Raw genomic sequence first — 15735 nt, 5'->3', positions numbered from 1 at the left:
GAGTTTGCCCTGTTCCATCACCACCTTTTGGTGGGCTACAGCTGGCTTCTTTCTTCCTGTTGCAAGCCTGGCTCTCGGAGGAGCTCGAGAGGGCCTCGAGTCTCAAGCATCTTGCCATTCTCTGGCATTGCAAATGGTTTTAACAGTCGGGTTCCTTTACAGGCTCATGAAATACTAAAACCAACTGACCCACTGTCAAATGTGACGCCCAGGGAGCCCATGGGCTGCTTGAATGCCCTGATCCATCAGGCAGGGTGGCCTCTGTGGGTCGTTGCTTCCTGCCGTAAAGGTTTAGGGTCAGGCCGACGTGTTTGGAATGACACCCGGGCCTCTGAAATAAGGTACTGTCCATTGAGAGGGAGCTGTGGACCTTCCCTAATCTATTTGCAGGCTTGGCCAGTTGTGAAGAGGACGTGGTGTAGCTCTGAGAGAGAAAGTGGATTTACTAAAAGCTGCATTAGAAGGATCTAGACTCTGCACACGTAAAGGGATTGTTACGAGATACTGTGGATGTCTTCCTGCACTTTCCTCCACCACGCTAATCCCTAGGGGGCAGACTCCAGAGCACGCCTCCCTCCACCCTGACTGCCAGTCTGCTCTGGGACCCCGTAACCTGGGCTTTAGTATGTAAGACTCACTTGGTCTCTAAGTATGTGTGAGTGAACATTTGTAGAGATGGCGAGGCGTCTGCAGCGCTCGAGCCAGCCTGGACAGAGCCACGTGGGCATTCGGCCCTCACTGCTGCGTCACTTCCCAGGCTTGGTGTCCAGTAGCTGGAGCTCCATTGCAGGGGCTGCCCCGTGATGTCCTCTCTGTCCATCCTGCCCATCTGCACGGGGCTCACACAGCTCTCTTGGCTCATCCTCACAAACTGAATCTAGCTTTGTGCTCCGAGGGTGCCACGCTGAGAAAGGGACCTCCAGACGTTTCTTGCAGCATGCTCGATATCCCACCAGGGGCAAGGCTTGTGAGCTTGGCTGTCAGTTTGGGCCCAAGCCAACTGTGCCATACTGGTTCTTGGAGTGTTTTTAGTTTTTCCCTCCAGGGCAGTAGCAGATGGATGTTCTCGGGCTCAGGTTTTGGCTTGATATGTGACACGGAGAGGAATCTGCTCTGGAGGTCAGAACCGGGACGCAGGCAGTGACGACCCACAGCCCTCAGGGGAGTCCTTGCTCTTACCTTCTGACGCACGTCGGCCTCCCTTTGGGCCACAGATGATGACAGCCAGGTGCTGGTGAGTGCAGGGATTGCACTATGAGAGGGAATAAAGACCCAGGGCAGTAGTAGCTCCCCAGACAAAGCGGAGGAGGTGGTGTAATAGGAACAGTGAGATTAGGTTAGACGCCACCTGCCCGGAGTGAGCGGCATCCAAACTCACGGATTCACATCCTGCTCTGCTGGTCATGGCGCTGCGTCGCTTTTCGTGTGTGGGTTTCCTCCTCTGCAGGTGGCGGTGACTAAGGCTGCTCTGTCAGGGTCCATGTGGTTTCGGGTTCTGTTCTGTAGTGGTTGGGAGGTATGATGATGATAGAAGTCTTTACCCATTAAGGAGGAATGCCAGTTCTTATGTCAGTTTACTTAAAAAGCATGTCTTTAAAGGTTCTCGGGTGAAAAGGATGGCTTCCTAACGTACAACTGGATATCTAAAATACCTAGTTAGAGCAGGGTCTCCTTGACAGAATTCCTTATGAATTCTGTGTCATGTGTAAGGACGTGTGACGTGTAAGGAGAATAAAGAACATTAACAGGATGGCCAGTGTATTGTCAATGCTTGACGTCTAGCTTGAGTTGTCAATGCTAGACGTATAATTCAGTTACACGCTAATATCTATTCAGCTTGGGTATGTAGATGACGTCTAATAACCGTTCATTACCAGATCACTTCATTTCCAGGCGGATGAGCTGTGAAGCTCACCGGCGAAGTGTTTGAAACCAAAATGCGGTTTGCCGCTGGGATTGACACCTAGGTTTTGCCCACATGCTGGCTCTGCTAACGTTGCTGGGAAAACGTCACAGGACGGCATGGCTTGATGTGTTGGTGCCTCATTTCCTCCCTTAACTTCTAGAATGTGGTGCACTCAGGTGTTGCCCCCACAGCTCCACAGAAACCCCTCTTGTCAAGGTCATGCGTGACCTTACAGTCACCGAGTCCGGAGGTCACTGCTCCATTCTTATCTGACCTGACCCATCAGCAGTGTTTGGCACAGCTGGTCATTTTCTTCGTTTTGAAACCAGTTGTCCCTTGGTTTCCAGGACACCACACACGTCTAGCACATTCCCGGCTGCTCCGCCGTCTCCTGTGCTGTTCATCATCTCCTTGCTCTCTGACCATTGCTGCACTGGGGCCCTGATGTCACGCCTCTTCCTTACCTACTTCCTCTTCCTTGGTGGTTAGATCCTTAGTTTAATGACCTTATAAGTCATCTCTGGCCTGACACCTCCCAAATGAACATCTTCTTTGTAAAGGAAATGGACTCTCCTTTGAACTCCAGAAGCTTACGTCCAGCTGCTTACTCAGTAGCCCCATGTGGATGCCAGAAGGGCATCTTGGATTAGCATGTCCCAAACGGAACTGGTTCTGCCTTGCTGACTGGTTCTTCCCACAGTCTCCCCACCGTAGCGCATGGAGTCACCGTTCACTCAGCAGCACAGGCCAGGTTCTCCATCTCTCATTCCACATCCAATCTAACAGTCAATCTTACTCTACATTTAAAATATAAAGTGGAATCAACCACTTCTCATTACTTCACCCACTGCCTCTGTGGCAAAGGCCACCATGATCTCTTCTGGACCGCTGTGGTAGGCCCCCTACTCCTATGCCAGCTCTTAGTCTCTTCTCCACACAGCAGCCAGAGTGGGAGGTCTGTAGTCAAGGCAGACTGTTTCTCCGCACTCCGGCAAATCTCCCCTCCTGGCTTCCTTCAAAGTCCAAAGGTTTGGGCGTGGCCTACAAGCCCATGAGTGATCTGCCACCTCAGTACTTTCTGACATTATCTCTCATTTTTTGCCTCACAGTCCCACTGCCCTGGAAGTGCAAACAGGCTTCCCTGTTTTCCCTAGGATATAACGCATGCACTGTCCTCAGGGCCTTTGCACAAGAGAGCACTTTTCTGCCTGGCACATTCCCTCACTTCTTCAGCTCAGAGGTCACCTCAGAGAGGCCTTCCCTTGCCATCTATCTAAAATAGCATCCTACTCCACTCTGCTGCCCTTTGTATTCTATTCCTTTGCCTCAATTTGCTTTTCCTGAAGCCATTTATAAATCTATTTTTTTAACGTTTACTTATTTATTTTGAGAGAGAGAGCGAGAGAGTGAGCATGTGTGCAAGCAGGGGAGGCGAGGAGAGGCAGAGAGAGAGAGAGAGAGAGAGAGAGAGAGAGAGAGATAGAGAGAATCCCAAGCAGGATCTGTGCTGTCAGCACAGAGCCTGACACAGGGCTCAAACTCACAAATCATGAGATCATGACCCAAGCTGAAACCAAGAGTCAGATGCTTAACCAACTGAGCCACCCAGGTGCCCCAAGCATTTATAAATCTTACATGTTGGTGTGTTTCTGTTTGTTTCCACACATCAGGGTATAAGCTCCATGACAACAGTGATTTTGTTTGGTTTATAGCTATATCCAGCATCTGGCACATAGTAGATGTTCAATAAATACGTTAAATGAGTGAATGAAAGCAAACCAGGACTCATTTTCCTGGACGAAGCAAGGCAAGGGAATAAAGAAGGTGGGGTTATGATTGTCACGCACCGCCCCAGAGTGTGATAAAGGTCACCTCTATAGCCTCCTGTAGCCAAAGAGGAAGTCAGCCTCTGTAGCCTCCTGCCTTTGGATATCTTTCTGGTGGATCTTGTGAGAATTTTCCTAGAAGCTGAACTTTGGGGATTCAATTTTGATTTGCTAGGGTGGTTTGGGGTGCTAAAATTTTGACTTGCTAGGGTGGACAAACAGGTGAACAGTTGTCCCCCTGCACCTCTTATCTGTTTCCCTGTTTTTCTTGTTTAGCTGCTGTATGAAGAATGGGCACGCTACGGAGTGTTTTATAAATTTCAACCTATTGACCTCATCAGGTAAGATCTGGGGGGCCCTCTTGGGAGGACCCTAGAGATGCAGATTCTGAAAGGCACCCGTCAACCCTCTTAACCCCTGGCAGTCTGTTGGCCAAGGAGAGGGATCTGTTTTTCTAGGCTATGATTGTCCTGCTCTATGTCTGATGCATGAGGAAGCAGCTCAGGGCAGGGAGGGGGATGGGGTCTGTGTGGGGCAGCAGTTAATGTACATTGATATACCATGACTTCTGTCTCTCAGCATATAGTCTCTCTTTCCCTGCCTGTGTGTGTGTGTGTGTGTGTGTGTGTGTGTGTGTGTGTGTGTATGCAGCTATCACTCTTACTATTGTCCTTCAGATTCATCCTGGAGGATAGGGTGAAGCAGATCCTTGGGTTATGCCCAAGTGGCCATGGTGTTGACCAAGAGAAGGGAAGACCTGACTAATCACGTGAGGAATAAACTGGCTCTTCTGACAGGGAATGTCAGCTCTTTATGGCTTCTTCACATTAGAAGGGAGAAGAGACTGGAATCCCTCCCTTCAGTGCTGCCCCTCAAATGATGTCTTGGTACCTTGAGAGTTTCCCTAGCTTCTGCAGAACATTAGTGAAAGTCCTTTGAGAGAACGTACTAGAATGCTGTGGGTCTGACTAGCCTCAAGTGGGTTGAGGACTCTGGAGTCTCAGTGGGCTCTCTGAGCCCAGCTTCATTCCCGGCTGGAATGTTGGGAGGCAGCACTGTGCAGCGGGAAAGCACTGAGCTGAGGGTGGAGGCCGGGCCTGCCATTGTGGGCTGTGGCTTCTTTGGGCAAGCCATGTTCCCTCCATGGTCATCGGGATCCTGGTTATCGTAAACTGAAAAAAAAAAAAAAAAAAAAAAAGAAGAAGAAGAAGAATAAATTGGGAAGCTGAACTGAGGGATCTGTGAGGAGACTTGGTAGCATAGGCCCATTTGGAAAAGATGGGAACTTTTGGCCTCATGACTGCCATAATGGACTCACTGCCACACGGTCACTTGTGGCTCTTCTAATGAGCTAATTAATCAGCCAGTAAACACAGAGAGTGTTCCTGGCTAATTGCCCTGGGCTGGGATTGTGAGAGGGGCAGCAGCCAGAAGGATTGTGTCCAGAGGGAGGGATTCCAGCTTCTTCTTGGAAGAAGAAAGCAGCCTGGGGGCCGCAGCTTGGGTAGGTTCACCTCCCACACAGAGATGTGACGGCCCGCCCAGGGAACTGGGAGCTTGCTTGGATGTCTCTTGACAGCAGGTGTTTGTTCCAGCTGAAGACTGTTAACTGAAGCGCTGGGGTCGCAGAGCAGGGCCATGGGGTGCCTGTGACTGAGGCTTCCTCACCCCACACCTCCCATTCCCTGGCTGCCTTGTCTGAAGCACTGGCCACCTAGATTGTTCTCTGGGCCACACCAAGGCTGTTTCCTCCATGCTTGGTGGGCTTTGATCTTCCTCCTTGCATCCCAGGTGGCCACCCACTCTGTCGCCTGTTTTCTCCAGCTACATACTCGTTTTTACAAAATGTGATGAAAAAATAAGAATTTTCCCTACCAGAGAGCCTTGTCTTTTCCCCAGAGACTTCAGGTGACTGGCCGCCAGCTAAGTAGAAAAAGGCTCCAATGTGCACTCAGTTTTGGCCACCAAAGCGGCCTCACCTGCAGGGGAAGAATTACCTTTGGAGCAAAGCCTTGCTCTGGGGCCTGGTGGTTCCTGAGGACACAGAGCTCAGATCTGTCTAGACGGGGCATGGTGTGCTGTGGAGCTGGAGGCTGTCCACTGCTCCTCATACATCAGGTGGCTCAGGGAGCTCCCACAGCTCCTGGGTGAGGCCAGCGGCTTGGCTGGTTTGGCTGGGAGGGAGGAAGGCTGGGGCCTCAGGCATCCCTCTGAGGCTGGCTGTGGGGGAAGGGAAGGGGGTCACTGGGTGGTGTATGGGGGTTGTGGGGGGGTGCTGCTGTCCACCCAGTGGTATAAGAAACTCTCTGATTTCAAGGAGCTGCTGGAAGGAGAAATTGACAGTAGTGGGAGAGAGGGAAGGGCCAGGGGCATTAGGGGCGAACAGAGTAATAGGCGGGGAAGCAGAGACAGGTAAGCGAGACCAGGGTGTGAGAGGGGTCATGAAGAGAAAAGAGGGTGCAAAGTGTGGGAAACAGCTATCCACACCCAGCAGGCACCGCCCTGGACTCCTGTTACATTGCCTTGCAAATGGCCCTGCTCACCTTGCCCGATTCAAAGCCACCTCCTTTTTCCTCTTTATTGGCGGCCCTCTTTCTCACCTGCCACTCCCTGCTCTGACACCAGGTCCTGTGGGTGCTTCTTCAGGGCCATCTCTCTTCAGCAACTTCTCCATCTTTCCTGCCACCGCCTGTCAGGACCCACCTGGCCTGTGCAGAGTCCAGCCCCGGGCTGGCCCCCACACTGTGTCAGTGTTGTTCCATTGGGGCTAACTAACGTGGACCACACCCTCTTTGGGCCTCATGTAGAAATTGTCTCCATGTGCTTGTGTTGAAAGCCTGGCGGAAGCAGGAAGTCCTCTATAAGTTGGAAATGCCAATTCATACAGAGGCTTACAGGAGGCATTTCCCGCCTGTTTCCTTGGACACTCAGCTCCTTCTTTTCAGTACTGATCTTCTGTTCCTCCTGTGGATCCCCAGTGCTCCTCCTTCGTGCCAACTATTTGGAATGTTCTAAAGCATCAAGCAGTTGACAACTCGGTGGGGGTGGAGATCTGTGTGCATTTGAAAGCCCCAGGACTAACTATCTTTCCCCTTTCAAAGGCCATCAAGCCTAAACTGAAAATTTGGGGTTTGAGGCCCCTTTCCCAGGTGTTAGAAGTGGACAGAGGGGAGGCAAGATACCTTTCCCTGCACCCCTCACCCCTGCCTTCTGCTGCACCTTCATTCGTGCCCAGCAGGCTGCACTGTGAGACTGCTAATGGGTCTCTCCCAGCCCAACAGGGCTCTCCACCCCTGGATCCTGTCTTTGCTCTGGAAAGCTTGGGTGGGGCCTGCAGGCCTGAGCTGTATGTGTGTGTGTGTGTGTGTGTGTGTGTGTGTGTGTGTGTGAGAGAGAGAGAGAGAGAGAGAGAGAGAGAGCATTGCCTGGAAAGTTCCCCAGGGAGGTATCCAGCAGGGATACCACTCTCAGTAGCTCTCTCTAAGAACTTGCAGCCAGCACCACTTGTGCCCTGGTAGAAACACAGCTTGTGACCAAGACAATGGATGAAATGATGCCTTAGCTGGAAGGAAATGACTCTTCTGGTCCCTTAGGAGCCATAAGAGGGTCCTCACAGCCAGAAAAGTAGATTTTTTTTTTGTCTATACTGCTCTAGGTTAACTCCCCAACATCCCAGGAGGGAAACAGCCTTTATTTTCCGGGGAACCTGGAGGCCTGGGGCCTTTTGAATTTGTGCAGGTGTGATCCACCATTAGGGCCATGACCTGTCTTTTCACTAAAATTAATGTCTGCTCACAGGCTGATTTTCTTAGCTGGAAGGTTTTGGTATGGATCAGACAAAGCAGTAGGCTTTAAGCTGAGTTTGACTTAGCTTCTAACTATGTTGAAGTTGGTATACAAAAATTTTATTTTAAGCCCATGCCGCTGCTTGCCCATGACTTTGTGAGGAAGAGAGGGGTCCAGAAGTCTCCCAGGCTTAGCATGACTGCAGTCCATTGACTTTGGGGAATTCATCAAGAGGATAATGCATGGACAGCCTCGGGTTTGCCACACCGAATCAGGATTACAGTCTGGAGAGGAGTGATTGACTCTTACTCATTACTTAAAATTTTTTTTAAATCTTTATTTATTTTGAGAGAGAGACAGAGTGTGAGCAGGGGAGCTGCTGAGGGGAGGGAGACACAGAATCAGAAGCAGGCTCCAGGCCCTGAGCTGTCAGCACAGAGTCCGACGTGGGGTTTGAACTCACGAACCGTGAGATCATGACCTGAGCCGCAGTTGGACGCCTAACCGACTGAGCCACCCAGGCATCCAGACTCTTACTCATTACTTAATGCCCACTTCGTGAATGAGGCTTCCTAGAAATCAAGCCTTGGGCATGGAACCCGTCCATGTGGCAGCTCTGGAGTTCTCTTCGAAACGTCCTGGCCTAAAGTCTTAAGACACGAACACTTCCACAATGACTTGAGAGTGATTTCTATGGGGTCACACCATCTCTGCAGCCTTTGGGGCTCATCTGTGAATAGCAAGAGCGGCCCTGTGCCCCCACCTTGCTGCACATCTCTGCCATCTTAGAATCCAGCCCTCTCCAGCCCTGCCCATGGGGAGCCTCTCTGGAGCCCTGGCATCACAGGAATTGCCTTTCCCTCCTCCTCTGCAAGGCGGAGGTCCTTGTCCTTGCCAGAGTTCTCCAGGACAGCCACTAGACGGCTGTGTGATTTGATCTGTCCCTCTAGGTCTTGGGGCCCTACTTCTACCCCCCTGAAATGTGACCCATCCAAATCCCTCCAGAAGGAAGACAGAGGAAGCCACATTCTTTCTTAGGAGGCTTCTCAGCAGGCCAGGCTCAGGAAGGACCGGCCGCAGCTGGTTTGGGGGAGGGACTGGAGAGGAAAAAATGTTGATCAACCCGTGATTAATTATTTCCTGAGCACTGCTGCCTCCTCCTTGATCCTTCTCTGGGATTTATAAAGGCAGTTCAGTCCAACGCAGTAAGCATTTACTGATGCTTACAGCGAGCAAGTCTCTGTGCTAGGAGGCATGGGGAGGTGCAAGATAAATAAGGTGGGGTTTGTGCCCTAAAGATCCAGCAATTATGTAGGGAGGTAGATGTGTGCAAGGCAGGATGAAGTGAGGGCTTAAAAGGATTATAACTTAAGTACAAACATAATACTGCAGGACAGCAGATGAAGAGTAATTGCTACTAGCAGAATAAGGGAAGGCTTCCTGGAAGAGGTGGCACTTGCATTAGAAATGTTACTTTCTGAAGGACTGAGGTTAAAGGACATGAATGTGTATTCATGGCCAGCCTGGGCTGCCCTTTGTATGGATTTACTGTTTAGCCTGATACTGATGGCTGGAAATCCCACTGACTCAAAGCTAGATCCCTCATGACTGTTGAGTGAGAGCTGTTAGGTCAAAAAGTTGACTTACAGGTCTCACCTGTATAGACTCTGTGCCAGTCTGGCCTGTGTCCCTGGCTCTGCCCTGTGAATTCGCAGAGAATTGGAAGGAGGTGAGGCTAGATCCAAGGGAGGGGAGACCAAGGAGAGACGAAGTGCAGGGCTAGCACCTTGGTATTTGCATGGGTCCCAGCATTTGAAGTATTGGATTTGGCGGGGCAACCTTTTGCAGACTGGAAAGAAATAGTATCTTGTGGGCCTGAAGAATATTTTTCCTTTACCTCCCGGGTTGGGGGAACAGAGTAGACACAGAGCAGCAGGCAGTAGCTGGTTGAGGCAAGGCAGAAACAAGGATTGTAATGTTCTGTGCTGTTATATTCTGGCCCATTGTACAGGTCAGGAAGTAAGCCAGACTGTTTATTAAATGTAGCTGGGACAGGATTCTTGCTTCCCCCACTGAGAGCCACTGTCCTTCAGGTGCAACCCCCCCCCCCCCCCCGCCCCAGAGGCAGAGCAGTAGGTCTGTGGTCAACCTGTGGACAAGGAGTTGGAATTCAGTGCTCTCCACTCCAGTCCAAGGCTGTGCCTGGAGGCCAGCTTGGTCTTATGAGGGTGGCCTCCCAAGCCTCAGAACAGCCTTCCATGGATGGTGGCTCCTGTTTCAGATCAAACTTTTAATCTTTCTGCCTACAGTATCAGCCATATGGTACCGATGGTGGATCCCAAGTACCAGGAGGCCACACACACACACACACACACACGCACGCACACACACACACACTCCCCATGGCCACCCAGAATTCCATGGGCAGAACCGGGGAAAGAACAGGTTGTCTGGCTCACGGCTTATTGCCTCCTTGACTCTCTTATGTCCAATTTCCCAGGGAAGAAGAGAGGCTGCTGTTATTCTAAAAATACATGGCAAGCTATATTTTCCATTTTCCCCTTGGGCCCTTGTGAGCAGTAGACTCTCAGCTACCCAGAACCTCCGGGACCAAACCCTACCGGCAGAGGAGGAATGCACTTAGGGGCCGCCACCCCAGTGCCTAGGCCTGGAATGAAGGGATGGAGACTTGCTCTCACAGCATATTCCAACAAATGCCCAACCTCTGCTTGATTTCTCTTGTAGTAGAAAGCATCTTGCCTCAGGGGTCACTTGTTTTCTCTGCTGGACATTTCTAGTCACTAGGAGATCATGGAGCCGGAGCAGGAACTTTGCCTATTTCCCTCCTTCGGATTCTAGTTCAGCTCCCTGGAGCTCAGTCCTTTAAATGATGGAAAAAAAGGTCTTGTGTCCCTAGCAGTTCTCATATACCTGAACTTTTTTTTTTCTTCTACATAAAATGCTCCTGGGCCTTTCTGCATGTCCTTGTGTGACACGGGCTCTTCAACAGCCTCATCATTATGATGCTTCTCTTCGGGACTCACTGGCCTTGGGGTACTCAGAGCAGGGTCCTTCTGCACACATTAGCTAGTGTAGTTGAACCAACACATATTTTGCACTGACCATATGTCAGACATTGGTGCTGGATGTATGGAGATGAGTTAAGCATGGCCCGTTCTGAGGGAGCTTAAGTTCAAAGTCAAATCTCTAAGCTTGTAGATGGCCACTAGGCTTTTCTGGGAAATGAAGGGACAAACTGATGGAGAAATTTACAAAAAGTAACTGTGAGGCTGTGAAAACTAGCATATGGAAAAGATCATGAGGGGAAATTGACCCCCAAACTAGTCATCTGCAATGATGGGCTTAGGGGTATCAGCCATGCCTCAGGCAAAGATTGTTGGGAGGTGACCGTAACTCTTTCTAGACATATCCATGTGATATGTCACAGTACCCACAGACCCTGGAAATCCTCAGGAAACATTTTAGGATCACATAACTTACCAAATCATGGCAAAGCCTCACATGTGTCTAACTGAGGTCATCGTGTCTAAAGAGAAAACTCAGCCGGGCTGGAAATATTTCAGGGAAGGGAAAGTAATGTGATCAAAGATTTGGAGAGGATGCATATGAAGACAGACTTAAACAAATAAGAGCTCCCTATCCCGGAAGGAAATGGAGAAGGAGTAAGGCCGCCACTTACTAAGTTAAAAGATGGATAGAGTGTGCATGTGTTTAAGTCCTGAGGCACTTGCTTAGGGACATTCTCTTAGGTGAGGAGCAGTGGGTTAAGAATGAAAAGAACTCAATTTTAGCTTCAGCTTTGTTTCCACTTGATGTAATGTCTGGACAAGCTGTCTCCCAAACCTCAGTTTCCTCAGCTATGAGATAGGGACCATAACACCTGTCCTACCTGGCCAGTGATATTAGTTTGAGGACTGTGATAAAGTATTGCACAAATACTGCGGTGATGGACATAGGTTTGGTTAAGCGAAGCTATTATTTATCTGCTCCCTAGAGGAAAACGATAGTATTCCCTAAGCTAGCAGAACTTTACATAGCCCTTCAGCTCAAGAGTTTTGACAAATATTGCATAATCATAGGACTATGTTTTCTCATTATAAATCAGTGCATTGCAACTGTGCACTTTGTGTGTGTGAGCTCTGTGCCTCCCAGTGACCCTGCAACATGAGTATTCTTACCTCCATTTTACAGATGGGAATACTGAGCTCAGTAAGATAAGGACCTTCCCCAAGCCACAGAGCTGGCAGCCCATCTGGGATTCACACCCAGACCTGTCTGATTACGGAAACTATATTTTTTCCCTTGTAGCATGTGGCTGAAGGTGACACACGGCTCCATCCAACTGGACGTCAGGCAAGCTGGGTTTCCAGCTATCTGGTGTTAATCTCTGAGGGAAAACTAGTGTGGGCTCCTGGTGAGTGGAGCTCACTGGCTATAGTCAACCTCTGCTTTACAGTGGTGACATGGTTTTGAACAGTCCCCTGGGCATGGCAGGGGTGATGGGCCACTCTTGGCTTGTTGAGCTGGAGAGAATCATTTGTGCCTCTGTTAAGCAACCCCAGAACGCCATGCTTTTGATTTCTCAATTCTGTTTTTTGCAGTCTTTTTGTTCTGGCTTCTTCCATGTTGTCAGGTTGTTAGTTGTCACTTCTTGCTCTTGTCAATCGAGTAGCTTCTGCCCAACTCCAATGTGCTGCTGTGTCTCATTTGCAGGTTTCACAACCAGACACCCCAGCAGGTTCGCACTGTGTACCAGGTGAGACTCTTCCACAGTCTGTCCCAGAGTCTGGCTCCTGGCTCCTGTTAGGTGTGGGATTTTGTGGAAGGTCTGCCTTTGTCATGGGAATGTCTTCTTTTTGTTCCCCAGTGAGAGTGAAATGGTGTTTCTGAAGCTCAGGGGGCCTCAGAGATGGGACCAGAATAAGTGTGATGTCGTCAGGTCGCAAGAAACCCAGATGATCAAAGATTATTCTCAAAATAGAATTCTGTTAACAACACAGTCTTTGCATCATGGGTCTACTGGATGAAGAACTTTGCCCTGGGTGTGGCATCACAACTAAAAGAAATGGGGGAGCAGGAAGCTTGAAGTGTTATGTTGGGACACAAGGTGCTCATAATGGAACGCTGCTGATAGAGGTCACAGAGCTGTGAGTAGTGCCCAGCAGGTAGCTGACACACCAGATATATGTTGATGTGCAAGGAGCAGGTGGTAGAAGGTTTAGAAGGGGTAGTGCCTGGATTTAGTGTGGTTTGTGAGGGAAACATGTAACTTACGGAGCAGGTGAGTTTAGAGTAGAAAGCAGAGGTATGAAGGAGAGAAGAAATATGGTCGGGAGCTTTACAGGACTCTGATAAAGGCATTTGTGGTCAGGAGAGACCTGAGAATGGCCAAGGCTGAGGAAGCTCTGAGAAGAAAGCACAGCGCTACGGGCAGTGGTTGGAGGAGACGTTTGAGAGAGTGCGGCAAGAGAGACTAGACAAAGGGGTCACGACAGTGGAAAACCAAAGGGGATGCTGTCAAATGGCTTCTCTGGAATGTAAGCAGGTGGCAAAACAGGGCTCATGAGGGTTTCAGGACTTGTGCACTCCTAGCTGTGAAGTGGTAGCAGGCAGTTTCTCACCCACTCTCTTGGGAAACTTTGGGCAAGTCACCCAGCCCCTTTGGACCGGGTGCAGTCTCTCTCCCTGATGGAGAGAGGGGGATCTCTTCTCTTCTGCAAAACCTCTAGGCTGGCCGTGGCAGGTGCAAGCCTGTCTGCGGAAGTCGGGGACCTCAGGTAGATCTGAGGGACTGCTCTTGCCCTAGCAAGAGGGAAGGGACTAGCATGTGGATAAGTTACCATGGACACGGCCCAACTGTTTGATCCCGTGAGCCACTGTCTCACCACGTGTGTCTCTGGAACCCTTGAGCTCCCTGTTCCTGCTAATGATATTCCCTTGAGTGATGTTCTCCACCCACACCACATGGGTATGTAACCAACATAAACAGAAAACGTCTTAACACATTGAATAACATTGGCGGAACACACGTTACAACAACAACCACAAGATAGCTAAATTTAATTAGCCCGGCACGCCCAGGCTTTTCGCAGAGGGACATGCCTCTGTTTTAGAAACGGAAAACCACAGCATTTTGTGGGTCTGGAAGTCACAGACATAAGCAAGAAACAAAATAAAGCAAAACAAAAAGCTTCAAGATCCCTGCCTGGGAGGTTGCTGTCCTCCAGTACCTTTGAGATTATCTAAAGTATTCAAAGATATGAGTGGTTGGCTGACCGCCAAGGATTGCTGTCTGCCTCTGGCAGAATGGTTGATGCAAACTTTGAAAGATGTGGCACCTAGCTTGGGTCACCCAGCCCATTGAAGGGACTCAGGAAAACTCATCTTGAGGGCTTAGGCCTCAGGGTTGTTGGCTCCACCTCGTCAGTTTCTCTCGTAGAATCCATACTCAACTGAACACAAGAGTGACAGAGAGAGGATTAAAGGACTGGGATTTTCAACTTTTTATGTGCGCATTTTTGTCAAGATGAGGGTAAAGACAATGGCTGATTTCCAGCTCTTATCAATAACAAAATGGCAGTATTGCCTTCGGTTAATATTCTGCCCAATCCTCAACCTTTGGTCAGGAAGGCAAGCTGCTCAGTGGAGAGAAGAACCATCCTAAGGGTGTCTCTTTGCCCCACTCATGGACACTCAGCCTCCTGGAAGCCCCACCTGATGCACCTGATAGAGATTCCTCTTGTCTGTGGAGCTTCATTCCCCTTCACTTCATTCATTCTCCATGCTTACTCCATGATCTGTTTCCCCTCTTTGTCAAATCCTGTGAGATCGTATCTCTCTTTGGAATACTAGCCCTTCTCTGAAGGCTTAACACCATCCAGTCAAATCCTGTGAGATCGTATCTCCTTTTGAATATATTAGCCCTTCTCTGAGGGTTTAACATCTAACTATGCAGTTGGGAAGAAGACTCCATGTTTTTGGGGAAGAGATTTAAGAAATCCTGTAATTCAGTTCAGTTTTATCCAGTGGGTTCATTGAGCACTTTCCCTGAGCCAGGCCCTGTTTTAGGCACTGGAGTTAAAAATGACAAAAAGGTAGATAGCTATGGGCTGACTTTGGGTGATTACATTATTTATCATCTACCTGGAATACTTTTAAGAGTAAAGGTGAGCACTATTAATAATTGTGCTGAGTGTACTAGTCAACTATTGTCACAGTAATGCTGCATAACAAAGTACCCCAAGGTCAGTAGCTTACGACAGCGGTCACTTGTTTGTCTTGCTCATATATCTGTTGGTTGAGTGGAAAAGCTCTGCTTCAGGCTGTGGGTTGTCTGGGCTTGGCTCCAGACCTCAGACCGTTCAGGTCTTCATAGTTGTGTACATTCTCCTTAGATCAGAAGCTACCTGGGGCATGTTCTTCTCATGGTGAATCACAAGAGCACAAGCAAAGGAATGGAAACACATAGCACCTCTTAAGGTATCACCAACATCACATTTGCTACTGTTCCATTGGCCAAAGAACTCACATAGCCAAGCACAAATCTATGTTGCTGGGAAGTTAATATTGGCTGAAAACCAATTTGACCTACCACACTGAGACAGCAAGTGTAAACCAGGACTGTCCCGGGAATATCTAGACCTGTGGTCCACACTAGTCTGATCTCCTGGGGCTTGTGATCTAGTAGGGAACACAGATAATATATAGTTAATTTTAAATTTGGCATGGTTTACAGTGGAGAATCATGGAATGTGATGGGAATAAAGATGTAGGGTAATCTAGCCTAGGTGGAGAAGGACTCACTAAGGAAGTGACTTTGAACTAAGTTTTCTTAAAAATGTTTTAATGGGGGCGCCTGGGTGGCGCAGTCGGTTAAGCGTCCGACTTCAGCCAGGTCACGATCTCACGGTCCATGAGTTCGAGCCCCACATCAGGCTCTGGGCTGATGGCTCAGAGCCTGGAGGCTGTTTCCGATTCTGTGTCTCCCTCTCTCTCTGCCCCTCCCCCGTTCATGCTCTGTCTCTCTCTGTCCCAAAAATAAATAAGCGTTGAAAAAAAAAATGTTTTAATGTTTATTTGTTTTTGAAAGAGAGAGACAGACAGAGCATGAGCGAGGATGGGGCAGAGACACACACACACAGAATCCAAAGCAAGCTCCAGGCTCTCAGCTGTCAGCACAGAGCCCGATACAGGGCT

General features: G+C 49.3%; 1 protein-coding gene across 4 annotated transcripts in view; it reads left to right on the top strand.

The window, feature by feature from the left end:
- ANO2 (anoctamin 2) overlaps window positions 1-15735 on the top strand; it is a 340087-nt gene that overhangs the window by 126723 nt on the left and 197629 nt on the right. For all 4 annotated transcript variants that reach the window (XM_045467167.1, XM_045467165.1, XM_045467166.1 and 1 more), the window contains one exon: window positions 4009-4073. In XM_045467167.1, coding sequence (XP_045323123.1) covers window positions 4009-4073 — 65 coding nt within the window. The remainder of the gene's footprint in view (window positions 1-4008; window positions 4074-15735) is intronic.

Source organism: Leopardus geoffroyi, chromosome B4, assembly GCF_018350155.1.
Source record: "Leopardus geoffroyi isolate Oge1 chromosome B4, O.geoffroyi_Oge1_pat1.0, whole genome shotgun sequence".
In the NCBI taxonomy this organism is placed as follows: domain Eukaryota; kingdom Metazoa; phylum Chordata; class Mammalia; order Carnivora; family Felidae; genus Leopardus; species Leopardus geoffroyi.
Note: the sequence above shows the minus strand (reverse complement) of the source record. Positions and strands in the feature narration are given on the sequence as shown.